This window comes from Rhinolophus hipposideros (genome assembly GCF_964194185.1).
Source record: "Rhinolophus hipposideros genome assembly, chromosome: 11".
Taxonomy (NCBI): domain Eukaryota; kingdom Metazoa; phylum Chordata; class Mammalia; order Chiroptera; family Rhinolophidae; genus Rhinolophus; species Rhinolophus hipposideros.
The window spans coordinates 82619838-82647622 of NC_138057.1; the positions used below are offsets into that span (position 1 = coordinate 82619838).

At 53.2% G+C, this 27785-nt stretch overlaps 1 protein-coding gene across 5 annotated transcripts in view; it reads left to right on the top strand.

Moving 5' to 3' along the window:
* Positions 1-27468, top strand: part of NACC2 (NACC family member 2) — a 64544-nt gene extending 37076 nt beyond the window's left edge. For all 5 annotated transcript variants that reach the window (XM_081066598.1, XM_081066599.1, XM_081066595.1 and 2 more), the window contains 4 exons: positions 18261-18425; positions 20617-20722; positions 21118-21215; positions 22504-27468. In XM_081066598.1, the coding sequence (XP_080922724.1) occupies positions 18261-18425; positions 20617-20722; positions 21118-21215; positions 22504-23006 (872 nt within the window). In that variant the 3' untranslated portion in view covers positions 23007-27468. The remainder of the gene's footprint in view (positions 1-18260; positions 18426-20616; positions 20723-21117; positions 21216-22503) is intronic.
* Positions 27469-27785: the final 317 nt, after the last annotated feature.

Here is a 27785-nt window from a genome sequence, read left to right on the forward strand (position 1 = left end):
TCCTCCCTGCACAACATCTACTCCAGTCATTGTGGCCTTGGGCCACGGTGTGTTTGGGACACCGAGAAACGGCTAGGGTGTCGGGATTGCTGGGAGTGGGTGCAGTGGCGCGTCTCAGTGCACCTGCCTCTGGCTAGACGAGCCTCGAGCCCTCTTCTCACCTGGACAGTTGTGGCCCAATGTGTCCTTGGGTTTCCCGAGGAACAATAGGACAGTGGCCATGGAAGGGCCAGGGTAGGGGTTGGCAGGCCGAGCTATGCCACTGCCTTGACTGCCTGGGCCTTCTCACCAGCCCCCCCATCCCCAGTACTCAGACTGGTGCGGTGTCCCTCTGAGGCCAGGGCACAGGCTCACGCATGCCGTGGGGGACAAGAGGGAGTCCCTTGGCCATCAGGGTCCCTTGCCTCTACCTCCCGTGGGTGTGGGAGGTAGGGCTGGTGGTGGGAAGCTGAGAGACCAGAAGGGCAGTGGGTGGGGGGCCGCGGGCCAGGTGTGGGGGCGGGCCCTATCTCCACCTGGCCAGGGATGCTGGTCTGGGTTTTCTCCTTGGTGAGCCCATAAGTGGGGCAGGGAGTGGGGGGTGTGACTTCCTGGTTAAAATCTAGGTTATTGGCAGTGACGTCGCTGGCATCACTGGGCGGCGGGCACGCTGGGAAGAGGGTTGTGGGGGAGGGGCCTTGGGGGTGCGTGAGCACAGAGGGGCCTGTCCCCAAGGGCTGGCTGCCTCTCCGGTGCTGGCCGCCATACCCTAGGCTCCCTCCTGGCCAGGTCAGGGCACATCCTCACGTGCCCTCAGGTTGCCGCGCAGCCTGCTGACCCCAGCCTGGGGCCCCAGCGAGGGTGAGGTAGGGCCCTCTTTGGGCTGGTGGAACCTGGAACGTTCTCAGGTGCACCCTGTGACATAAGGACATTTGGGAGTCACTTCTCCTTTCTGGCCTCTGTTTCCCCATCTGCCAAGGGTGGGGTTGGCCTGAGTGACCTGCAGGACTCTCTGACCAGCACCCTGTGTGCAGGACCCTTCTGCGCCCTCACCCTCGTGGAGAACTGTCGGCAGCTGCCACGTGGCCAGCCTCTTGCTTTGGAAATCAAGGAATTAAATTTCACAGACAAAGCTCGCTGAGCCCGCGGCAGCCCCTGCCACGTTTCCCGCCTGTTTCTGTCCCACGCATCTCCTCCTCTGAGTCCCTCATCTTCGTCCGTTGAGGGAGACACCACGGTGATGTGACCAGACCCCCAGGGAAAGACAGTGGGTGCTTCTACTTTGTTGCTGTCAGGACAGGTGCCACCGGGAAGGCCTTGGCTGTGGGGCCAGGTCACACTCCCTGCCCCGCCTCACAGTGGGGTCCCCTCCACCCCTTACGGGGTGTAGGCTTGGCTGGGCCCCTTCTGGGGCTCAGGACAGCCCCTGCTCCAGTTCCAAGGGGCTCAAGAGGTGGTAGGTGTCTTCAGGTCAAGGCCAAGGTGCTGTGGGCATCAGTATTGGCTCCGCGGTGGGCGGACACAGAGGGCACCCCGGGGTGGTAAGGGGCCTGCCTCTGTGTTCCCTGTGCTCCTTGAGCACGTCTGTGCCCACAGGCTGAGAGCAGTGGTGGCTGAGATGGGTGTGGCCCCTGCCCTCACACTGGGCGAGACAGACAGCAAACAGGACCCTGGAGAAGTGTTTAATCATGGCAGGGTGGCTAATGTCACCCCAGCTGAGGGTGGCAGCCAGCCGGCTCTCCCTGGTTATGTGCTTGGAAGGGCCCCTCCGTGTCTGACCGCCCTCGAGCCCTGTGCCCTGGGCCAGTGCTCCTACAATGCCTCCACTACCAGCCTGCTCCTCCTGGCTCGGGCAGATGTTTGGTCATCTGGCAGGTGTCACTGCCGGTGGATGTCTGAGACAAAGGCCCGCAGCCTCGTGTTTACAGCCAGCCGCGAGCTGCCACGTTGACCCTTTCAGAGGGGACCCCCGGGCTGCTGTGCTGCTGCTCCAGGGTGTGCCTGGTGGCCCTGTGTGGTCTTCTCCTCCTTCCACTTGGGGGATGGCCAGCTTCCGGGTCAGCCCACTGTCCCCTGTGAGCCGCTCTGCAGGCGGAGGACTCGAGTGACCGTCCGTGAGCTGCAGGTCCAGCTCCATGAGACAGGCCTGTGAGCTGTGGTGATACTGGGACCTCTGGAAAGTTTGAGGCTCGGCCCAGCTGTCCCAGCAGTGGGACACAGGACAGACACTGGGAGTGGATCCTGGAACATGGCAGCACATCTGTCCCCGGGCTGACTCCGTGCTCCCATGTGCTCTGGGAGGAGAAGGGCAGGCCCTTTCCGGTACCACCTACGAGGGCAGTGCTTCTGCTGTCCCTTCCTATAGCTGGGGCCAAGGTTCAGAGGGGACCTCCAACAGGGCCCCACATAGAAGGGAGAAGAAGGCTGCTTTGTTCTGCAAATCCCAGTCCCCACTGCCCCACACTGACTCCTGGCCTGGGCCTGGCATGTCCACACTGTTGCAGCCCCGCCCAACCCCTGGAGAGGCCTCGGGAGCCGGGCCTGTTTATCCCTGGCTTGGCCAGGGTGGGACCCAAATGGAGGGAGGGGGTGTTCCCTCCCTGCTATGGCTTCCCCTGCGGCTCCTGTGGGCCAAGGAGTCCCAGCGTGCCTATCCCGCCAAGCGCCCAGGGAGCTGGCCCCTGAGAGCCGCCAGGCCTGGGCTCCTGGCTCCCTGGCTCCCTGTTCCTCGGCTTCTGCTAGTGCAGCACAGGGACTGGGCTTAGCTTCCGTGCCGGCCACGACAGCCCTCAGACCTGTGAGCGCCCCGGGAGCTCTTCTTACACCAGTTTCATTGAGGTAGAGCCTGTGTATTATAATGGAAGGGGTGCAAGATGCACCCATTTGAGCCTGGGCTGAGGCACCCCCGGCAGTGGGATGGAGAGCAGCCCGTCACCCCAGCGGCTCTCAGGCCCCGACCCATCCCCCTTCCCCGCCCAGGCAGCCTGGGCCTGCTTTCTGTCACACTGGACCCTTTGGCTGTTCTAGAATGTCCCATAAGCGGAGTCTGGCTTCTTTCATCAGCAGAGTGCATCTGAGACTCTGTGCCGTGTGGCTCAGGCCTGCCTTTTTTCTCCCTCTTTTGTTTATGAACATGTTTATATGCAAAAAAAAGGTACCAATTTCAAGTGTGCAGGTGATAACTTCGGTAACTGTAATCAAAATCAGTCAGTCAAGACAGAACGCTTGACTCCCCTAAAAGGTTTCCGGGCCCAGCCCACCCCCCACCCCGCCAGCCACCCCCCTGCTCTGCCACGCAGGTTTGCAGGTTTGTAGAATCTCTGTAGATGGGGTCACACAGAACAGTCTTTTCATTTTTCCTTTCTTCTTGAGATTCATCCGTGTGGTTCTGAGTGTTGGTCCTTGCCCTTCTTGATGGATTGCTCAGACTTACCCCATGCTGTGGACATGCCACCAGTGTGGGGCCCTTGTCACCTTCCCCCCTGTGCCCCACAGCGTGGGCTGCTGTGAACGTCCGTGTGCAGGTGGCACTACTGGGTCACACTAGAGGTGCATGTTTCCCTCCCAGCTGCCCACCAGGTCCCTCGTTTTCTTTCTTTTTTAATCACAAATGAAGCTTGAATTTCATCAAATGTTTTTTGTTCATCTATCGAAAGGATTATGTGGGTTTTATCCTTAATTTTGCTAGGTGGTGTATTGCATTAGTTAATTTTTAGTTGGACCATCCTTGCATTCCTGGGCTAAACCCCACTTGGTTGTGTGTGATGTATTGCAGTTTTTTTGTGGTTTGCTTTTTTTGTATCGCTGGATTCATTTCATTAATATTTTCTTAAGAGATTTGGCATCTGTGTTCATGAAAGCTGATTATCTGTAGTTCCCTCATCCTGGCATTGTTTGGTTTTGGTATCAGGGCATTGCTCACCTTGAGTTCCCTTTTCCTTTATTTTCAGAAAGACTTTGTGTCATTTTTTTGTTGTTTTATTTTAAGATTTTACTGGGGAAGGGGAACAGGACTTTCTTGGGGAACAGTGTGTACTTCCAGGATTTTTTCCAAGTCAAGTTGATGTCCTTTCAGTCTTAGTTGTGGAGGGTGCAGCTCAGCTCCAGGTCCAGTTGCTGTTGCTAGTTGTAGGGGGCACAGCCCACCATCCCTTGTGGGAGTCGAACCAGTAACCCCGTGGTTGAGAGGACTCGCTCCAACAAACTGAGCCATCCGGGAGCTCAGCGGCAGCTCAGCTCAAGGTGCCGTGTTCAATTTTAGTTGCAAGGGGCGCTGCCCACCATCCCTTGCTGGACTCGAGGAATTGAGCTGGCAACCTTGTGGTTGAGAGCCCTCTGGCCCATGTGGGAATCGAACCGGCAGCCTTCGGAGTTAGGAGCACGGAGCTCTAACCGCCTGAGCCACCGGGCCAGCCCCAACTTTGTGTCATTTTGATGTTCCTTCTTTCTTAAGTGTTTGATAGAATTCATATTCACAGAGAAGCCACTGGAGCCTGCAGTTCTGTTGTTATTAATTGTGGGAAGGTTTTTAATGACAAATTCTATTACTTTAGATATAGAACTATTCAGATTTCTCTGTCATCTTGCTGCAGCCCTGGTAATTTGTGTCTTTCACGGAGTTTGTCCATTTCTGGTCAACTTTGATATTAATGTAGCCATTCCAGTTTCCTTACATTTAGCATTTTCATCTTTTTACTTTAACTCACTGAGTCTTAAAGTGTATTTTTCATAGCTGCATGTGGTGGATATTTGCATTTTTATCCAGTCTGACAATCTGTATTTTATTTGGAGTCTTGAGACCATTTACGTTTGACATAATTTTCAATGGAATTAGGTTCAAGTCTATCATCTCGCTGTTGGCTTTTTATTTGCCCTTTTTTCCCTCTTTTCTGGCACTTTTGTTGATGGACTTTTTTCTATGTTCCTTCTGAGCCCCACAGTTGACTTCATGATCGCACCTCCTTCGTGCGTCAGCTGCGTGGCGTTTACACTCGCATTGCTGGCTTATCCCGAGGTCCTTTCTTAATCCGATCACACCCTCATGTGTAACTTAAGACCGTTGGAACATGTGTCTCCTCCCCCCCCCCCCCCCCCGGTCCTTGGTGCAGTGTTTTACTCCTTCATGTGCTATGAGCCTTGTAATACGTGTATGTCCTTATTTTTACTTGAAACAGGTAGTTACCCTCTTTCATGTATTGATTTGCCATCGTATGTCTGCTCTGCTCTAAGGTCTCTTTCAATCTTTGCCCCTTTTTTAGTGGGTTGTGTGAGGATTGAGAGGATTGAGCATTGTTGAGTTTCATTCATTCTTTATATATTCTAGATCAAAATCCTAGGTTGGATATATGTTTCATGAACATTGTCTCCCAGACTGGAGTTATCTTTTTATTCTCTTAGTAGTGCCTCCTGTAGACATTTTTTAAATTTCTATGAAGTTAAATGATTCCTCTTCTAGATGCTTTGGTGTTGTATTTGGCTGTTTACCTAAGAAGATTAGGAGGTGAACACATAATGCAATATACAGAGGACACCAAAAAAATGTATGCACTTTTTAAGAAAGGAAAAAGCTATTAAAATTATAATACTCAATATATACCAATAACAAAAGATGAATACAAGTCATGTTTGACTTCTGCAATGACAAGAGGTGCTCAAAGTGGTTCCCATCAGCGTCCAGACGCTTCTGATGATGGCAAACTGCTGCTTGAGCAACGTTGACCAATGTGTCCACTTGTACACATTTTTTGGCATCCCCGGTATAGATGATTATAGAATTATACACTTGAAACCTATATAGTTTTGTTGACCATCGTTACCCCAATCGATTTTTAATAATAAAAAAACTTTACAGGATATTTTCCTGTTTTTTCTTACATTTGTGTTTTATGGCTTAGGTTACATTAATTCTACAGCTCATTTTGAGTTAATTTTTGTGTAGGGTGTAAGGTATGGGTCAAGGTTCCATTTTTTATTTTAATGTGGATGTCCTGGATGTCCAATTTGCATTTGAAAACATTTAAAATATGAAAAGAAACCTTTTTTATTTGCCCACCTATTTACCTTGTTCCTCATATTTTGTACAGGTTGGAGTTTATTTCCTTCTCAAAGAATTTCCTTTCATGTTTCTGACAGTCTTAGTGGACTAGTAATGAATTCTGAAAAGTTACAAAAAGGTCTTTATATCACCATTTAAAAATATCTGCCTTATCAAAGTATAATTTATGTTCAGTGAAATTAATCAGTTTTTATTGTACGGTCGTCACCTACATTTTTGAAAGGTATTTTTGCTGGATATAGAATTCGAGGTTGGCAGTTATTCTTCTCTTTCAGTTGAGGTCATTCTCTTGTCTTCCGGGTTGCATTTTTTTTCTCATAGGAAACTAGTCATTCCTTTGTTCCTCTGGATGTGTTGTGTCTTTCTTTTCAGGCTGTTTTTACCTCTGGTTACGATGTGATTGTGTAGTTTTCTTTGTGTTTGTTCTGCTTCGGATTTGCTTGAGCTTTTGGGACATGTGTGTTTACATCCTTATTTCTTCAAATACCTTTGTGCCCCTCCCCCTGGAACTCCAGTGAAACATGTTTTTGTCCCTGAGGTCACTGAGGCTCTGTTCACTTATGGTTTAGCCTTTTTCCTGTCCAGGCTTTAGGTTGGATAGTTCCTCTTGCTCTTTCTTCACGATGACTGATCTTTTCTGCAGTTCCATTTTCTTCTCATTTATACTTATCATTTCTCCCCTCACTGAGTTCCCACTTTTGCATTTTTTTTTTAAGTTCTGGTCATGTTTTATAGCTGGTGGAAAGCCTTTGCCTGCTAATGCCATTCTCTTTGTTGTCTCTTCTGATTGGTTTTTCTCCTCCTTACCACTGCCCTTTTGTGGGTCTTCACGTGTCTACTATTTTGTTAATAGATGTGGGACATTGTGACTATTACCTTGATGAGCGCCTGCAGGCTGGTGCCCTGAGTCTCACAGTGATACCACGTAGCATTTCCGTAATGAGTGGCAACGTGAAGAACCTTCTCGTAGTTGTAGCCGTTTGGATAGCTTGTTTGTGGAGTGCCTGTGCTAGTCTTTTGTCCCACTTGGCATAGTGGGACTTGTCTGTCTTTTTCTTACAACTTTTCATGCTCTACGAACTCTGGATAGGCCTCTTGTCAGATTTTTGTGTTGTAAGTATCTGCAAAATGCCATTTCATTTTCTTAATATAATTTTGATGTAGTGAAATTTATTAATGTTTTCTCTTTGTCAATAGCAGTTTTCACATTTTGTTGAGTCTTTCTTTTTTGTCTGAAGAGCATTGTGACATTCCTCTGTGTATTTTGTTTTTAAGTTTGATTTATAGTCATTTTAGATTTACAGAAATGTGTAAAGATAAGTACAAAGAACTCCTGTATACTCCTCAGTCACTCACTGGTAAGAAATTTGCCACATTTGTTTTCTCATTCTTTTTCTCTTTCTTTTTTTTTTGAACCATTTGAGAACAAGTTGCAGAGCTTGTGCCCCTTTACCCCAAAATACTGAGCATTTCTTGTAAACAAGGACATTCTCTTGCATAAACACAATACAGTGTTCAAAACGCAGGACATTCAATTTCAACTCAGGGCCGGTATGCCATCCACAGTCCATGTTTAAATGTCTCCAGTTGTCTCACGATTGTCCTTTATAGCTGCTGGGTTAGGTCCGGTATTGAATTCACACATTGCATTTTGTGGTGATTCTCTTGGGTCCTTTTATTCTAGAATAGTTTCCCAACCTCCATCCTGCAGGACACTTTCCTTTCTGAAGAGTACGGTTCAGTTATTTTGTAGAAAGTTCCTGTGTTTCGGTCTGTCAGGTTTTGTCTCATGATGGGATGCAGGTTGTGCGTTTCAGCTGGAACTCTGCAGAAGCCATGCTGTGTCCTTCTGAGTGTGTCGTGTCAGGAGGCACACGATACCAGTTTGGCTGGATGTTGGTGATGTTACCCTCGATCATTCGGTTAAGGTAACCACTGCCAGGTAAAGTTACTGTTTCCCCTTTGCGAGAAGAGACTGCATCGTCAGCCTTTCACCCATTAGTTAGTATTTATTGATGATTCTTTCCACGTTTATTAGTTGGCAGTCTTTTGTGGGAAAGAGCTTCCCCATGTCCCCCACTTTTTAATTTTATTCCACCGTTTATTGCTGTTGTTTATTTACTGTTAGTATAGAGGTTTTTATTCTAAAGCATGTTTCTTGTTGTCTTGTTCAGCAAAATCATCCAGGCTCATCTCATACTTTCTATTCCCCAGCCTTGGAATTAGCTGTTTTTCCTTCCAGTGGGAGTGGTGCTTGGAAGCCAAGACCTCGGTGCGAGGCTTACTTGTTGCAACTGGTGTGTCATTGTTTTTATATCCTTTTAACAGTCAGAGCTAAGGATTGATATATTTAAGTACCCGAGTTCATACTGATATCTAGAGTCTAATGCAGCCCCCCCCCTCCCGTGCTTCCTTCTCTTCCTTATGTCTGTTTTTCTCCTCTGTCAGTCAAGACTCTGACTTTCCTGTTTTCCTATTAAAGGCCTGTATTTCTGTAGTACATGTGGAATTGATTTTTTTAATGTGATGTGATATGGGGATTTACTTTTTCCCCATTAACTTTCCAGTTGATCGACCACTTTTTGTTGCGAGGACCACCTTTTTCACACTGCACTGTGCCGTCCCCTCTGTTGTAGACCAGATGTCTATAAAATGTGTGAATTCTGGCTGAGCTCTGCTCGGTTCCATTGGTCTCTTTGCTACCGTGGCAAATGTACATCCTCTTAATTTCTCTGTAGTGTCAATCTTTCAGGTTTTTATTCCTTACAGTTGCCTTGCCTGGGCTATTGTTTGTGTTTTTATATGCCTCTCAGGATCAATTTGTCAAATTCCACACAAGTTGCTGCTAGTTTTTGGTTGGGATTTCGCTGACTTTGTAGATGAGTCTGGGATGAACTGATATCTTTATAATAATGGGTGTGTCCCTCCATTTATTTACATCTTTTTCAGTTTTCCTTGGGAATATTTTGTAGTTAATTCTCTGCCCATCTTTTGTTAGATTTATTCCTAGAAATTCAATTTTTGTTTTAATCCATGTGGTATTTAAATTTTTCTCAGTGTTTGTTGCTATATAGAAACAATTTGGATCATTTAAAAAATATGGCCACCTAGATAAAATAACTTACTCTCCTAGTTTACCTACAGATTCTTTTGGATTTTCTCTGCACACAATCATGTCATCTGGTAACAATGACATTTTTATTTCTTTATTTCTATTCTTAACCTTTTTATTTCCTTTCTTGCCTGACTGGACTGGCCAGAACTCCCAGCCACCCTTGTCACATTTCCAGACTCAGGAAAAGCTTTCACTATTTCATCTTTAAGTAGGATATTTGATGTAGGATTTTTTTGTGATACACTTTATCAGATTAAGGAAATTCTTTCCTTTTCCTAGGGTAAGGGTTATTCCCCCCACCCCATACATGCATAAGTGTTGAATTTTAGCAAAAGCTTTTTTGCTAAATATCGAAACGGTCATATTGTTTTCCTCTTCTACTCTAAATGTTCTAAATTACATTGATTGTTTTTGGAATATTAAAAGAACAAACGGACAAAAAAACCTTGCCTTCCTGGCATTGGTTTGCCCTAATTGTGATGGAGTGTTTTCTTTACAGATCTCTGGAGTCAACTTCCTACTTTTTTAGGGTTTGGGTTTTTTTTTTGCCCTTTTGGGAGTAACTGTCCTGAGGTGAGAAGCCCTCCTTGGTGTCCATCTCCTGGAAGGGGCCTCAGGCAGAAAAGGCAGGCGGATGGATGCCAGGTATCCAGCAGTAGCCACATGGAAGGGACCCATCCCCTCTGGCCAGACCCTGAGCACCGAGGATAGGAGACTCTGCAGAGGGTACCCTCCCCGCCATGTGTCCCGAGCTGCAGTCTTAACATGAGGAAACCTGTGAAACACTCCCCCACAGACAGCACACGCAGTTTGGACGCTGGTGTAGACACCCCAGACCCACATTAGAGGAGGTGGGCTTTCAGGCTGGGGCCCGGGGACAGCAGTAAAAGCCACATGTGTTCGATCAGTGCAGTGAGTGGTCACCAGCCACACGGCACGAGCCATTCCTTTCCTTATTTGCTAATAATTTCCTGAGGATTTTTGCCGCATGTCGACGAGAGAGCGTGTCCTCTAATTTTCCTTTAAGGAAACATTTCACGGTTTGCCATCAAGGCTATCTGTCTTCATAAAATGATTGGAGAATGATTTCCCTCTTTTTCTTTCAATGATTTGGAAGGGTTTGTATCAGATTGTGCTATTTCTTTCTTAAACATTTGAAATAAGTCACAGTGAAGCCAGGTCGGTCTGCGTCCTTTGCGGGAAGGACGGGTTCAGTGGTCTCTTCGTTCTCCTGTCAGTTTTGGTCAGCTGTGTTTCTCCAGGAGCTTGTCGGCTTCGTCTAATTTGCAGATTTATTGGCATGCATTGGTTCTTAATATCCTCATAAGATCTTTTTTCAAATGTATTTTTCAATTACAGTTGACGTACAATATTATATTAATTTTAGGCATGCAGCATCGTGACTTGACGTTTAAATACCTTCCCCGTAAGATCCTTGGAATGCCTGTAGCGGGGAGGGGGACATTGTGACATGGGCAGAACTGTCCCCCGGCCTGTCTTGGTCCGGTCCACACACTGAGGACACTGTTTACATTTTTGAAGAAGAAGGTTATGCAACAGAAGCAGATCTGGCCCAGGCAGCCTCAGAGCCTGCTCGCTGGCCTTCACAGAAGGGCTGAGCCTGACTGTGGACTCTGCTGAGTCGTGCTCTCAGTGCCCTTTCTCCTTTTGTCTTCATTCAGACTTGCTAGAGATTCCCCATCGTACTAGCCTTTTCAAAGAACCAACTTGTGGATTTTTTCTCTACTGTATATACTTATATGTGTCTTGATTTCACTTCTCCTTTGAATTTAATTGGCTCTTTCCTAGTTTTTGAGGTATTAATACTTTAGATCATTGATTTCTGAGCCTTTTAACGTATATGCACGTAGGGCTGTCCATTTTCTGGTCAGCACTGCTGATATTCTGCCCCACACGTTATGAAATGCCATATTTTCATCATCATTGAGTTAAAAGTGTTTTCTAATGCACTGGCGATTTTTTTCTTCTTTTTTTTTTTTTTGGCCCTTGGGTTATGTAGTGGTGTGTTGCTTCGTTTCCAAACATGTTTTGGATTTTCTGGTCACCTTTTTATAATTTCTAAATGAAATTCCTTGTGGTCGTAGAACAGACTCAGACCACTTCATTGCTCTGGCGTTTGGTGAGACTTACAGAACTCTGCGTTGTTGAGCCTAATAACCGGCACCGCTGTGTCTCGTCTTGCGTACCCTTTCAGACCTGCCTTCAACTTCTCAGGTTGGCTGAACAGATGAGGTGCTGAAGTCTCCTAGTGTGGGGGCAGCTTTATTTGCCCTTCCTCCTTTAGTTCTGCCAGTAGTTTTGAGGTTTTGACTTGGGTGTGTGTTCACTGCTGGCTTGTCTCGTCTTCCTGTTGCGTGGGCCCTCTGATCACTGTGGAATAGCCCTCGGTGATACCAGGCGTGTTTCTTGCCGTGAAGTCTGCGTGTTCTCTCCTTGGCGTAGCTACCCCCTGCCCTCGGCATCGAGTGACACACCTTTTCCCATCTCTTCCTTTCAAGTTTTCTTTGTCCTTTTGTTTAAGGTTGTCTCTTGGGTTTTGTTTTTTAATCCAGTCTCCACAAACTTTCATTTTTAATTGGAGTATTTAGTCCAGTTACATTTCATTGGTGATATTTTTGGGTTTCGTCTCCCATCTCACTGATCGTTTCCCATGTGTCCCTCTGATCTTCTGTCATTTCTCCATTCCTCCCCTTCTTTCTGGTTAACCAAGTGTTTTATTCGGGTTTCGTTCCCCCTTCCTGAGGCTATTACAGTTTGCAAGGGCTGGAGATTGCAGCACTCATCCTGACTCACATTTTCCTTACAAGAGAGGCCTTCTGTCACTTTGGGCCCCCGCCCCTCCTGTCACGCTGTCTGTGCATTTTCAGCTCCACCAACCCTTTTGTTGTGTTGCCGTTTTAAATAGTGGTTTTATATTTATCATTTCTCTCCTCAGTCCTCCCTGCGTTTCCCTCTTATCGGGTCCCTGTCTTCACGTGCTTCGTGCCGGTGGCTTTGGGGGCCTGTCAGTCACTGCAGCACCACACCGCACCCTCTGGTTTCCTGGGGCTCCTGTTGTACGTGTGTTGTGCTCTCTTCCCGGCCCACATGTCCCAGCAATTTTACTGTTTTCTGACCTGCCTTTTTTTTTTCCTTCCTGCTTCCACCTGGATATTTTGTATTGTGTTATTTTCCAGCTCACACATCTCATCTGCTCTGTTTAATCGTCTTTCTAGGACTTGATGCTTTCCGTTGATTCTCATTGTCTGGTGCCATTCTCATGTCTTGAACACAGTGGGAGCAGTGTGGGGCGCTGCCACCTGTCCTTGGTGAGATGACCCGGGGCGTCTGTTCTAACATCTTCCAAGTTGCTTTTTAGCATTTGGTTCTGTTCCTCGTATTCCTGGTAACTTTTAATTGATGCTGGACGTTGCATAAAAATGTTTGTGAGCTCCAAGTAGGCCCCTCCCATGGTGCTGTGACCTCCCAAGCAGGTCAGCCCGTGCTTTTGGGCACAACCGTTTCTGGGTCTCAACTGAGTGCCTGGGGGTTCCCCAGAGCACCTCCTCCTTGGCAGGCCCCCAAATCCAATGTTTGTCTATCCGATACTTGAGACACCAAATTCTAGACTTACTCTTTTTAGTTTCTTGGCAGTTGTTTTTCTGAATCTCATCCCGAACACTCTGCTTCGTGGTCAGCAGGACCGTTGAGGGAAAGCTGGGAAGACACAGCAGATGCTGGTTCCCAGGGCTGGGACACTGCACAGTTGGGGCCCTGCAGCCCCTTCCTGCTTAGCCCGCCGGCTGCTGTCCCCTCTCCTGGGCCCTTCAAGCCCAGGCAGCCTTTTTAGATGCAGCTTTTGGGGTTGTTGGCGGGGATTCATCCAGTGGTGACTGCTCTCTTGTGGCCGCAGTGGTAGCTCCGGGGGGTGGGGGAGTTACAAGTTAAGCGCACTTGGTTTTGCACAGCTGATGGCACACATCAGATTATAAACGATCACACAGCGGGAAGTCGTTCTCCCTGCGGTCCCTCTGCCCCTCACTGCCTCTCAGAGGTGCACACAGCCCACTCTGCATCCTGGGTCTTTCATCTACGCACACGGCGTGCAAGTGTGTGCATCTCACACAAACACATTCCCAGAGCCCTGCTGGCTGCCCACAGCGACTAGTGTCACTTGGTCAGTGGACATGGAGGCTGCGTTTGTCTTAAGTACAGCACTGGACGCGCCCAAGGAATTCCCAGAAAGCCAGAGAGCAGAAAGGGGCGGTCAGATGGGCACGAAGAGCGGCTGCTGGGAGGGCTGGGGAACCAGCGAGGGAGCAGGAGACAAAGCAACAAATCCACTGGATCTGGGCAGGGGCAGCGGCCGGGGCAGTGGGCTTGGTGGCGGCAGTGCCACCTCTGATAGGGATGAACTGAGTTGGACGGGGAGCTGCCCAGAGCGAGTTTCGAGCATTCTGAGCTGTGACCCAGAGGGGCCGTCTGCCGGACTGGTGGCCGGTTTAGGATCACACTGGCCGCAGGCCCTCTGGCGTGCTGTCCAGGGTCTGACCTCTCCGCCTGGCATCTTCCCCAGTCCGTGTGCCTGGACCTTCCTGAGCATGGGGCCTGAGACCCCTGCCATGTCCCTTTCCGTCTTAGCTCCCCTGGGGCTCAGGACAGCTGGTGTTTGCACACAGCTCCTCCCCCGTCATGACCTCCTGTTTCTGTTTCCACCTCTACTTTCCTTTCTGCCTGCCTTGCCCTGCCTGATTTTTGTCATTTTCTACCCGACACTGTATTTCACTATATAGATGGTTTGAAATGCATCTAGTCCCCACATTTTAGCATCCATGAAATGGGGTGCGTCTTACATTTGGTGGTGTGCCACGGTTACAGTGGTGGCATTTCTGTCTTTTGGCACATAAAGGACAAAAGGATGACAGTGTTGACCGTGACCCTGTCCCTCCCACCCGGGCTTGAGTGCACCTGCAGGAACCGCCACCTGCTGTGTTCCAGGATGCTGGCACTGTGGTGCTCATACAGACGGATGTCCCTCACGGGTGTGGCCTTTTCAGAACTGCCAGTCTGGTCGGTGCTGAGCTGGCAGCTACAGAGATAGTTGACACTGTCCACTGTGCTCTGTTTGTGCGTGAGTGGAAACCGCCTGGAGCAGAGGCCCCCCTGGCAGGGGGTCATGTGGCCTGAGTGTTCACGATACGGGACAGCTCTGTCACCCCAGGGTTCCTCCATGCTGCTTCCATAGTCACCCACCCCACTTTTAGCAGCCACTGATCAGCTGTCTGTCTGCATGTTTTGTCTTTTGGAGAATGCCACGCAAAAGAACCGTCCTGCACATGACCATTTGAGACTGACTCCTGCCCTCGGCCGCATGGGTCTGAGTTCATCCGAGTTGTGCATCAATAATTGGTCCCTTTATACACATAGCAATGACCCATCGCAGGGATGGTTCCCAGTTTGTCTGTCCCCAGATGCAGGACACTGGGGCTGTTTGCAGTTTGGGGCATTTGAGGACAGAGCTGATGGGAAAATTCCTGCATGGTCGGGGGAGGGCAGTTCTCAGCAGACAGTCCTCACTTCTATCCTGCGTAAACACCTGTAAGTGGAAGTGCTGGGTCACGTGCTTCGTGTATGTCTGACTGTCTAAGAAGTGGACCAGCTGTTTCCCAGTGCGCCTGTCCGTGTGCCTTGGTTCCCACCTGCTGGGGTTGCCAGCCCAGTGCTTGCTGTGCTCACGGTTTTCAGGCTTAGCCCTTCTCAGAAGGGCAACACGCTATCTCTTGATGGCTTGAATTTGCCTTTTTTGGGAGCTAACGATGTGGAGCGGCTTCTCGTGTGCTAATTTGCCATCTGGACCTTCTCTGGTGAAGTGTCCATCTAGATCTCCAGCCCATCTTGAAAACTGGGCTGCTCCTTTTCTCCTCTTGCGTTCTGAGAGTGCTCCGTGTGCTTTGGACGTGGCTCCTTTACAAGGCATGTGATTTGCAGACCTGTCCTCCACTCTATATCTGGCTTTCTTTGCATCTTTTGAGACAGGAGTTTTTCATTTTGATGAAGTCTGGTTTATCAATGAATTGTTTTATGGGGGGGTCATGTCTAAGCTTCTGGCTGAACCCAAGGTCACAGAGGTTTTCTTCTAAAAGTTTTATTGCTTTGTGACTTGCGTTTAGATCTACGATCCCTTTTTGGTCATTTTTGTGTGAGGGGTGAGATTTAGATCGAGGCTGTTTTTGTTTGCCTTTTGCCTGCGTATCACCAGTCACTTGGCACCGTTTGTTGAAGAGGCTGTCACCCCTCCACTGAGTGGCGTGTGCAACTTTGTCACTAATCAGCTGAGTGTACTTGTGTGGGTCTGTGTGTGGACCATGAACTGTGTGTCTCCATTTACCTGTACATACAGGCTTGGTTACTGACGCTGATAGTTGGTCTTAAAATCAGACTGGGTGATTCAGCATTTTTCTTCCCATTTGTTTTCTTTTTTTAAAGATTTTATTGGGGAAGGGGAACAGAACTTTCTTGGGGAACAGTGTGTATGTCCTTCCAGGACTTTTTCCAAGTCAAGTTGTCCTTTCAGTCTTAGTTGTGGAGGGCGCTGTTCAGCTTCAAGTTGTTATCCTTTTAGTCTTAGTTGTGGAGGGAGCAGCTCAGCTCCAGGGCCAGTCGCCATTGCTAGTTGCAGGGGGCGCTGACCACCATCCCTTGCGGGAGTTGAGGAATTGAACGGGCAACCTTGTGGTTGAGAGCCCACTGGCCCATGTGGGAATCGAACCGGCAGCCTTCGGAGTAAGGAGCACGGAGCTTTAACCGCCTGAGCCACCGAGCCGGCCCCTCCTTTATATTTTTTTGTATTGTGGGAAAACACACACAACACTGACCATCTCAGCCATGTTTTGGGCCCACCTCAGTGGCATTAGGCAGTCACACTGTCATGCGGCCATCATCTGCAGGACTTTCTCGTCTCCCCAAACTGACACTCTGTCCCCATTAAACACTCACACCCCTCCCCGACCCTCCCCAGCCCAGCCCCCCATCTACTTCCTGTCTCTGAATCTGACTCCTCTGGGGACCTCCTGTGAGGGGTCCTGCAGGGTTTGTCCTTCTGGGACGGGCTCGTTTCACTGAGCACAGTGTCCTTAAGTCATAGTGCTTCTTTGCTGGTTGGATTCATGCAGAGTCACAAGGTCACCAAAGCACACGGGGACCCTTTTGGATCCCCAGTCCGAGCTTGGGAGGGCCCACCCACGTGTCCCATGACTACTTATGCTTTCTTCAGGCAGTGTGACCTGCTTGCCTGCCTGCGGTGCTGTTGCTGCCCCGTTCGCCCAGATTAGCTATTGTTCCGGATTCATCCGTTGAGACCTTTATGACCATGACTCACCTTTCCCACATCCAGAGCGATTACTCACCTCCCAGTACGAACAGCTAACTGCTCTCCCCACACTTCTCTCCACATTTCATGGTGCCAAATATCTGGAGCCCACAATCCTGGAAACCAAGTTGCTGCTGGTTGAAATTGAGCCGTGGATGGTGAGGCTGGCAGCTCGCCATGTGGCTGGTCCTGGAAGGAGGGGAGGCCTCTGGGTCTCCTGTGCCCACCAAGGGGCCACCTACCACCCTGAGATCGGGCTGGAATGAGCCATCCAAAGGCCACCAGGGACATGAGAGCAACGCGGTCACTGTGCCCCCTCTGCCCCCACCTCACCCCACACAAGCTCTCCTGGTTTCCAGAACCTAGTTATACCTCGTCCCCTCCATCCCTGGAAGGGGAAGCGGGGGCAAGGCAGGGGCAAGGAAGGAATTCGGAGCACCATTCCAGATGTGCAGCTGCCCCCCTCTAGGTATTTTTAGCTGGCACGACCGGCACGTGCGGGGCAGGAATAGAACGCTCGCGCTGGTTCTGGATCCAACAGCCTCAGGCTGTGCGGGCGGCATGAGGGCGCAAACAACCGTGCAATCTAGAGAACGCATAGTGGGGAGCTGTGGATCCAGTGAGCTCTGTCAATGCCAGGCGCCAGGCTGCCGCCGCCTTTGTGGTCACAGCGGGCTGGGGGGAGGGGCGGGGGGGCGGGAATTCTGTTTGAAAGTGTCATCCGGTTGTTTTTCCTGTGCTCCCCAGCCCCCCAGGGGTGAGGGATTGGGATGGGAAAATTCTTCAGGTACTCTCTGCTGATCCCTCCCCCAATCCTGCTGAGTTTCACCAGCATGCCTGGTGGGAAATGCCGCCGCCCCAATAGCCCCTCTCTGACTCTGCCCTGATCAGTGCACCTGTGGCGGGTGAGGGAAGGAGGGATGGGCCCTGCGAGCCTCTACCCGCAGGCCCTGCTACCCAGCCCGGTGTGCAGGGGGCCACCCTGGAGCAGGTGTGAGTCCTCAGTGATGACAGCTGGCTGGGAGCAGGTGGCCCTCCCGGGAGATGACCCAGAATCGCCTGTGTACAGGGGGCATGCCTTCTGTCTGGGCCGGGTGAAGAGTGCTAGGCTGGTGGCTGCGTGCCCTGTGAAGGGGGGCTGCTGGGGGAGGAAGGCAGTCCAGAGGCCTGCTCTGTGCGGGCCTCTCTCTGATCCTGCAGAAAATGAGGAGGGTCTGTAAGGAAATGAGGGGGCTGTGGGAGCTGGGGGTGCGGAGCAGGACTGGGGGTGTGGAGCCTGGTGGGACGGGGTCCTCTCCATGCAGCGTTGGCTTCCCCCCTGCCTGGCTACCTGAACCCCTGACTGGGCACTCCCCCCTCGGCCTCCCAGCACCTGATATAGCGGTGGGTGTGGCAGGTGCCAGCAAGTACCCACTAGACTTGGGGCCTCCGTGAGCACCACAGGGGAACCCCCACCCCGGCCATAGGAGAGAGACCCAGAGGGCACGTGGCAGGCCAGGCCCAGGCGGGTGGTCGGGAGGGCAGGTAGTTCCCAGGCCTGGCCGGGCAACTGTCGCCTGCCTTCCTCCTTGTGTACTTGCTTACTCTGGTCCTCCCTGCAGAGGGTGGGACCAGGCAGGCAGGGAGCGGGTCTAACCTGGGCCCCAGGGACCATGAAGGGTGGGCACTGAGAGCGAGTCTGGCTGGGCCTGCCTAGGGCTCCTCCCGGGGACCCCCTGAGTGGGTCGGTTCTGTGCCCACAGTACAAGAGAAACCAGAGCCTGTGCCGCTGGAGAGCCGCTCCTGCGTCCTCATCCGCAGAGACCTCGTGGCCCTGCCCGCCAGCCTCATCAGCCAGATCGGGTACCGCTGCCACCCCAAGCTCTACTCAGAGGGAGACCCCGGCGAGAAGCTGGAGCTGGTGGCAGGTGAGGCCTGGCGGTGCCCCGCTCTTACATGCAGATGCCCTCTCGTGTATTTGTTCTTTAGAACTGTGAACGATGTACTCATCACCAATCAGTCAAAGACAGAACATCTTATATTTCCTCTAATTTCCTTTTAGAAGAATGTGTCATTAAGAGGAGTTATTCAATTGAATTAATTTAGCATTTTAATTGAATCCCCTGGGCTGGTCTCGCTTCTGATTGGCAGGGGAGGCAATCATGACTGTGTTTTAATTTAGGTCACAGATAAAACCAAATGGAGTACAGTTTACTAGCCCCCCGTCCCCCACCCCTGAGGTGTCCCATTGCCTCCGCTGCAGGGTGACGGCTAGAGGCACAGAGTTGGCGCTCTTTTGTAGCAGAACCAACACGATCGAGTCAGAGGCGCGTTAGGGCTGGTGCCTCTGTCAGAAATATTTCTCCCTTCAGTGTCGGGATCTGTTTTTTAGATTTTTAAGGCTATTCGAGTGGAAGATGGAAATGATGACACTGCCACTCTGGCTGGTAGACATGGAGCATTTTCCAGGGATCGCTCCCCTCACTCACGGGGCTGGGTGGGCAAACATGGGCTGCCCGGGACCATGGGCGCCTCCCACCCCCTCAGGTCTCTGTGTGGGTCCTCCACCAGCCGCTGGGTCCCCTACTCCTGTCTTGTACCCCCAACCGCTGCACCCCAGCAGCATCATGGGGCTCTTTCAGACCTGTCCCCTCTACAGGGAACCACTGGCGCAGGGGGTGGCCTCCCCTTTCAGCTGACAGGACAGCAGCCGGGTGGTGAGGCTGGTCTGGCCAGGCCAGTGGGGTGGGACCACACTAGGCTGTGCCCTGAGCCCCTGCCTCTTCTGCTGTCGCTATTCTCGGCGGGGCCTGGCGGGGCTCCTGTCCGGGCAGTGCCAGTGTGGGGCTGTGATGGGTGCTGAGAGGCCGTGGGGTGGGTTCCCTGGCTGAGGGCTTGCTGTGTGGGCATGGTCCCAGGGGATGCCTTCCTGCAGCAGCCTGTCTGTCAGTGTTTGGGGCTGGGAGGGGGCAAGTGCTAGCCACCGTCCCTGATCTGGCCCACAGCTAGACTTCAGGTTGTTGGGCCCCACCGTACCCCAGCACCCCCTTTGCATATCTCCCCACAATGAGGGGGTGTCTAGTTCTTGTGGCTCAGGGTGACCTGCTCTGCTATTGAGTTTGAGGCTCTGCAGACATGAGATGGGTGGATGTGGGGCCCTCAGGGACACCTGGCATGTTGTGGCTGGGGACTGTGGGACACCACTGACCAGACGCCCTGATAATAACAGCCTTGTGTCTCTTGAACCGCTGGCTGCCGGTTCCCCAGAGACTTGGCTCGTGTGGCCCCCTCTGTCCACCAAGCTGGGAGCCCCCCAAGAATAACAGGGCCTTGTATCGTCCTTCCACCCTGCCCCCCAGGAGGGAGCCCTGCTTTTCCTCTTTCCCAGTAAGCACATTGGGTGCACACTCAGGTCACAGAGAAAGGCCAGGAAAGACATGGCCGTCCCAGCAGAGAGCGCCTGAGGCCCGGGAGCACTGTGGGGTGTGTGCTCGTCTCTGCTTTTCACACTGTTTCTCCTCCTTTCTGACTCGGGTGTGAGTTCCTTTCCCACAGGTCACATCAGTGTAAGTGGACGCCTCCCCGAGCTCCTGGCAGGCCCCACCTGCAATCTCAGCTCTTTGTGGGCAGCCTGGTGGGGTGCCCGGGCCTGTCAGGCTTCTCCGGCTAAACAGCACTGCGTGGGCTTGCTGGTCGTCCCTTGGCCCTGGGCTGGCGGTTCCCTCCCCGTGCGCCCCACGGAGGCCCCAGGCAGGCCCCCATGAGCCGGCTCCTCATCACTATCTGTGACTCTGGTCTTCGGGAAGGGACCTTGAGACAGGATAGAGTGTTCCCTGACCCCCACCAAGCCAGGATGTTCCCACGAAGCTGGAAGGGTAGTTTGGGGACGGCCTTTGAGCGTGCCACCAAGGCTGCCTCCTGCAGTGACAGGGCCTCAGCACCCCAAGGCAAGTCTGGAGCGACGCTTCCTGCCTGCGAGGCCCCAGGCCTGGGTGGGCACCTGCGGGGTGGCTGTAGTCAGGAAGGCGCTCTGCCGCCCAGTGTGTGCCCCTTCCTGCCAGAGCAGCACCCAGGGAGGCCGTGCCCTGGGCCTCACTGTCTTCTGTCTGGCGGCTGCAGGCTCCGGGGTCTACATCACTCGCGGGCAGCTGATGAACTGCCACCTCTGTGCAGGGGTGAAGCACAAGGTGCTCCTGCGACGGCTCCTCGCCACCTTCTTTGACAGGTGGGTCCCTCGTGCAGAAGCTCCTAGAGTCTCCTTGCGCGGTGAGCTGTCTGCCTCGAGGCTTCTGACTTCCCACTGCAGTGTCAGACTGAGAGCCCCTTGGTCCCGGGAAGGGGGCGTGTCCAGCTGGACAGGACCTGGGTCTGGGGAGGGCTTGGGCCCCCCCCCAACAAAGTGACACGGGTGGGCCAGAGCAGCCCCTTCCCCTGAGGGGCTTTCATTTCTCCCCGCCACGGGGCTTGGAGGGCACGGGCCTGCTCCCCTCACTGTACCCCAATCCCTGCGAGTGAGCCCCAGTCCATGAGTGAGACCAGGTGGCCCATCTAGCAGGTGAGCAGGAAGCTCCTTCCTGCCGTCACCTGTGGCCAGGGACTCACTCCGCCTCCCTCTGCTAGGAACACGCTGGCCAACAGCTGTGGCACAGGCATCCGTTCCTCCACCAGTGACCCAAGCCGCAAGCCACTGGACAGCCGAGTCCTCAATGCTGTGAAACGTAAGGGGGCCTGGGGCCTGGTGGGGGTGGGGGGTCTGGAGGAGCTCGGGAAGCCCCTCGGTCTCAGCCTGGGAAAGGCAGCCTCTCCCCAGCACCAGAGAGGGGAGAGCAGCTCCCGGGAGCAAGTCTCCAGGTGTGAACGTCCCTGGTAGGTTTCCAAGCATGATGAATTCAGCTGCGAAACTATTTTAATATGTGAAATAGATCTAATTTTCCTTTTTGAACAAAACCCCTTATTTACATTTGGAGGTTATTTTGAGCCTTTGCCATCTGCTCAGCGGCTTCTGCCTCCCCGCGGGGGAGGGGCCCGGCCATCTCCGTGGCTGCCGCCTCCCCGTCCCGCAGCCCCACCTCGGAAGAAGCCAGCCTGTGCTTGCTGAGGGCCACTCTGACCAAGTGCGCGTCCTCCTGTTGCTGTGGGCACCCCAAACACTGTCTCAGCTTCTTGCTATAAAACATTCCTTGATTTAGAGCAAAGAGGGGCCTTTGCAGTAGGGCATTATGTCCCAAAGAGTGGGGTGCTGGGAAGGGGCGTGTCCACCTGGACAGCACCTGGGTATGGGGAGGGCTTAGGGGTGTCAGTGGGGGCTGGCACGGGGTATCTCCCTCCTGGCTCCATGCCCTTGGAGAGCTGGGTCTTGTGGCTCCTGGTGGAAAAAGGAGGGGAGGGGTTATTGTTAATAAGGGTGTTACGATGGTGATACCGTGGCTGCTTGCTCCCTCCTCTGTCCTCACTGCTCGTCCAGGCCCTGCCCTGAGTCCTGCTCTGGCCAGGGCGGGGATATCGGTCAGGCTTGTCTTACCCGGCCCTCATCACTATCGGATCCAAGGTGGGCGGGACAGAGGGGGAAAGTGAGGCCCGCAGATGCCAAGGGGCCTTTCCAAGGCCACACAGCCATCCAGTTGTCAGGGAGGGGCCAGAGCCCGCTGGGCCCTCTGTGGTCACAGCCGATTGTCTCTCCTGCCCCGGACATTCTGGCCAGAAACTGTCCCAAAGTGTGGCGTGGCCGTCATGGCTGAGCTGTGAGAAGGGTGGCTGCTGGTCTTCAAGCTGAGGTCAGAACAGCCCTGCATGGCCACGTGGTCTTGGTGCCAGTGGGGAGCAGGATGGAGGGCAGTCCCTGGAGGTGCCCCATCCTTTGCCCCCCGGCCCAGGAGTGGCCACTCTCACATAGCTGCCCTGACCCCGAGGCCCATGCTGGGTGTCTCGGCTCCGTGGCCCCTTGGGAAGCAGACCCGAGGCCCCGCAGCGGCCCCCTCACGCCCGCCTCCCGCCCTGTCCTCGCAGTGTACTGTCAGAACTTCGCCCCCAGCTTCAAGGAGAGTGAGATGAACGTGATTGCTGCGGACATGTGCACCAACGCCCGCCGTGTCCGGAAGCGCTGGCTGCCCAAGATCAAGTCCATGCTGCCCGAGGGCGTGGAGATGTACCGCAGTGTCATGGGCTCGGCTGCCAGCGCGCCCCTTGACCCCGAGTTCCCACCCGCCACAGCGGCGCAGGTATTCGAGCAGCGCCTCTACACCGAGCGCCGGGGCGAGGCCGCCACCATCGTGGCTCTGAGAACTGACAACGTGAATGTCGACCTGGGCGCCACCGCCAACCCTGCCTTTGAAGCTGGCGAGGAGGCCGACGGTGCCGGCTCTGTCATCCAGGAGGTGGCAGCGCCTGAGACGCTGCCCCCCGATGGTCAGAGCCCCCCGCAGCCCTTCGAGCAGGGCAGCGCCAGCTCCAGCCGGCCCCAGACTCCGGCAGCCAGGAGACAGGAAGGCGCCTATGCAGGGACCTTGTAGAGGGCTCGTCAGGGACTGTGCTAGCTGCTTGCATGCGTTACTAATACAAACAAATGTGATCAAGCCACTTACCTACTGAACTGCTGTTGCCTGAAAAAAATGTGATTTTTATTCTGCTTGTATTTAAAATCTATGAAGGAAACAAACGCATTCGTGACACTGTAAACAATTAGGCCACTGGCGGCCTGGCTGCGAGAAAGACCCCAGGGCCCCTTTAGATACCCTAGGTCAGTCTCCAAGTCGTAGCTCCCCGTCCCTCTTCTTGGGGAGGGGGCGAGAGGCAGGCCAAGCCCCGGTGCCCAGCCCTGCTCAGCCCCCCACCCTTCTTGCTCTCTGCCTGGACGAAGCCAGGGGCCTGTGGCGTGGGGGCATGTGTCCTTACCTACCTGTGAGGAACCCCCCGCCACTCCACCCCCCCACCACGGCCAGGACTGGGCCCCCAGGGGCCAAACTCCTTGTTTTTCCTTCTTCCGAGAGACTCGGGGTCAGGCCTGCTGGGTCCGTGGTGTGTGTGGGGTGTGGGTGTGTGCGAGCGAGTGAGCGTGTGTGTCTGAGTGTGTGCGGGGAGCAGTGGTGACAGCACGGGGGGGGGGGTGAGGGTGCTTGGCTGTGTCTGCTTCCCACCCCCACAGCTCACGGGCCCTCCGTCCGCCTGGGTCTCACTGTCCTGTGGAGCGGGAGACCATCACCCCATTGCACCCACACTGTCCTCGGCCTTGTTGGGATTTTGTTTTTGTTGATTTGTTTTCGTACTGATTTAGATCTATTTCATACATGGTTTGGGAACTTTCAGACCCAAAGAGCAAAAAATTGGGGAGGATTGGAGGTCCCTGCCCTCAACCCACTGTGGCTTGGGGTAGGGTCATCTGCATACCATGTCCCTCCACCCTGGGGCCAGGGCCCACTCACCTCCCACTGGGGACAGGCGGTCCCCAGAAATGCAGCCAGGGTGTGTGACAAGGTGGAGGCCACTCAGGCCAGCGGGGCAGGGCTGTTTGGTGGAGAGCAGGGGCCAGGCTGGGGCTGGGAGGGCCTTTCCATCCTGTGCTCTGAGCCCTGGGGTACGTGCCAGAGGCTGTGGGTGGGTGGGTGGTGAGCAGAGCCCTGAGGTGGGGCAGTTGGCAGGGGTACTTAGGGCAGCAGGTGCAGAAGGTCAGGAATGTTGTGGGGAGGGGCAGCAAGGAAGGGCCCGTAGAGTTTGGTGGTTTGTTTGAGGCTGGAATGTTCCCTTTGAAGCTTAATTGCTGGTTTTGGGGAGAGAGGGGCACAGGTTGTCCAAAGTGCTCATGTAGCCACTGGCCCAGGGGCTCTGCATGAGCCCTCAGGCATGGCCAGAACACCCCCTCCGTCCAAGACTTAAGGGAGCTCTTGTGCCTCTGTCCCCAGCACTCTGCCTGTGTGTATGCACAAGGCTGGGCAGGGAGGGCTCAGCCCCACCCAGGACCCACAGGACACCCGGGAGCCCCCCAGCTGCAGAGCTGTGTGCCGGGTCCCACCGTGGGCAGCCTGGGATGGGGGTGTCTGGCTCTTTCCCACTCGAGTTCCTCATGCCTGCTGACCGCCACCCTTCCTGTGGGAGGGGCCCTGGGGAAGGCCTGGGGGAGAGGCTCCTTCCCAGACCGCATGCAGCTCCTGGGCGCCTCCAGCCAGGCCAAACACGTGCCTGCCCTCCAGAAAGATCTGACAGCTTCTGGAAAGGGGTGGGAGGACCCTGGGTGGCAGGTGGGCATGTGGAAGCTAATCTCAGCCCCTCTCCTGAGCAGGGAAGTCCAAGCTCTGGTCTTGGGCCCAAAAGGGCTCCACCTCCTGCTGGGGCTTCGAGTAACCACCTGGCCCCAAGCAGGCCTCTCTCTGCGTCTTCCTCCCCTGTCTGAGCCCCGGGCCCACAGCCCACTAGGAACCAGGACCAAGTCCTCCTGGAATTGGGAGGAGGCCACAATCCCTAGCACCCTCGGGTGGCCATAGGGCAGTGGAGGTGACGGTGGGTGAGGTTGACCCCCACCCATGTCCCCTCTGGAGTGTCCCTTTATCTGCCCCTTTCCCCACCCCCCCAAATTTGCACTTTAATTTGAGCATCCCTGGGGACCTTCAGGAGACAGGCCCTCCTGCCCTGGCTGTTGACAGAAGGGCTCTCTCTGTCTCCCTCTCTCTCCTCTGCTCTAAAGTGGGCATGGCCCCCCACGTGGGGCCAGGACAGAGAGGGGTGCTGCACAGAGAAGGCCTGACCGCTGCCCAGGCCAGCACAATGTCCTGTGACCTCTGCCCCTTAATTGTTTATAATCGCCGTCTGTTTTGTGTTCTGGGTAAGGAAGGCAAGAGCTATAGGTGACACTTTAATCGTTAAATGTGAATGGGTTCTGAGCTCTCCGTGCCCCGGGTGGGCCGGCGAGCGTTTTGCACTAACTGTGTCCCGCGGTGGACCTGGTCCGGAGCGTTTGCAGACGGGCGTGGCTGATGATTGTATCTGTGGGGCGTCTCTCCGCAGCCTGAATGTTCCGCGGGGCGGCGGCGGCGGCCCGGGCTCGGAGGGGCCTTCCAGAGTGCCTTAGCAGCTTTTGGTCATTTTTCCCAAGGAAAACCAATTAAGAAAACCGGACCCTTCCCCTCCTCTGTTTACAAGACGACTAATTCCTGTCCTGTCAGCGTGATCCTGACACCCAGACCCTGATGTTGGAGAGACGAGCCACTCAGTATTTATGACATGTCTGCACCTTTATTCCTAAGCTTGACTATTAGCAATACACATATACTACATAGAGTCTATTATAAAGCTAAGTCATAGCAGCGCCTTTTTGGGGAGGAGAGAAGGGACTGGATGGCCTGGTAGCTGGTGTGGCCGCCGGCTGGATCAGGCAGCTGCCCCTCCCCAACCCCCGCGGGATGGGAGGTGCTGCCGGAGGCAGCTGGCGAGGAGTGCGAGAGGTCCCTCGGAAGGGATCGGATCGGATCGGTATGTGACAGATACTGTGAGCTCGGGTGGGGCCCACCCCCCGGCCTGCGTGCCTCGGTACTTGAACTCTGTCTTGTTTTCTGCACTGTGTCTGGCCTCGCCCAGAGTTTTCTGTGGTCGCATAACTTTGCGTTGGATTCTGTTGTCTTACCTTGCCCCTGAATGTGGACTAGAGGCCAGGGGGGAGAGACTCCAGGCGTGTAGCCTGCGGCCCCCGCCCGGCTATCTGGGGCTGGGTGACTGTGGCCGGGTGGGGGCTTAGGAGCCTGGTGTACTTCTCCTGCGGGGACACTCATTCTGTGTTTGTGTTCAGAGCTGGGAGGAGGGCAAAGGTGTGGATGGGAGGGGTAGGGAGGCCCAAGTAGCCTGCCCCGGGCTCTGCGGGACGCTGGGGTGCCGGCCCTGAACGGCGGGAACGTTCTAGCACCGGCCCAGTGCACCCCCAACCATTTACCCTTAGATTCCCCTCAGACAGCTTGGTTTTGTGGAAATAACTTGCTGTGGTAGAAAAGGACCGATTGCCCGTTAACCAACTGAAGAGTCCGAGGAGCCTGTGTCTGCCTCTGCCAGCAGCGGATCCGACACGCAGAATCGAGAGTTCGTAGCCGTCTCGAGCTTTAGCTACTGTTTCAGAGTGTTGCTGCTGCCTAAATCTGTCATTTTGTCTGTCGCCAGCTGGCTCCGAGCGTCGCCTGCCGGAGACCCGAGGCCGTTAGGGCTTGGTACAAGACGTTTCTAACGTGGCAAAGGTTTGGGGGTTTTGTTTGTTTGTTTGTTGTATTTCTCTGAAAAAAAAAAAGTGAACAGGAAAATTATACAGAATCTAAAGCCTTTAGATTGGACAAACCTGCTTGAATTCTGATCAGTCGCTTCGCTTCGTTGTTAGGGTTTTGCACATGATTGTAATTTTTATGTCAACAGAAGCCAAAACTTGCAATACTATTTTTAGCAGACAAAAAAAAGAACCAAGTATAAAATGTATACATTTTTTTGACTTGAACGTTTGGATGGCACGGGGTGCAAACAGACCATTCACCCTCTGCACGCAATGTTTGGGAAAAGAGACTTTTCAAAGGAGCCGGTTGTAGAGTCTGCTGAGGGGTTAGGTAGTACTGTAACTCACGACTGTTAAGAAACAAGGAAATAAAATAAACTGTTCCTGTATAAAGGCTGGTTTCACATACCACTGACTTCGATTTCAGCCACAGAAGATGCTAGCTTTTTTTTTTCGTTTTTTTTCTCTGAAGATGGGGGAAACCTTTGTTCTTCCTGTGTCCTCAGTCTCTGTGCTGCCACTCCACAGTCCAGACTGTTGCTTCTTAGCCAAGGCTGACGCTGTGTCAGTAACTCAACCTACAGAAACGTCGGCCAGCGACCAGGAAACAGGGCTCCTAGCGTGCTCAGAGCCGCTAAGGTGGAAATCCGTTACAAAGAGACAACAGGATGTGATTGTTCATTGTAAAGCGCTTTGTAAAATTCACATTTACAGAATAATAAAGTCAGTTCAAACCCAAGTTGCCTGCACTTTGCTTGACCAAGGGCTTGTGGGGGGAGGCATTGAGGAGCCAGGGAGGGGGTTTTGGGCTGTTGGAGACAGTGACCAACTATCCCAGGATGACCACAGGACCCAGGAGCCCCAGTATGGGAACGGGCCATCCCCAAGCTCGCTGCCCACTGTCCACTCCCCTTCATGTCTTATAAGGAAAGGGGGCTGGCAGGCAGGAGGTCCTGGGGCGGGGGTCACGTGTCTGAGACGGGGGCTCTCCTTTTCTTTTTATTGTCTGCCACCTGGAAAAGCCACCTCACCTGGCTCACCTGCCAGCCATCTG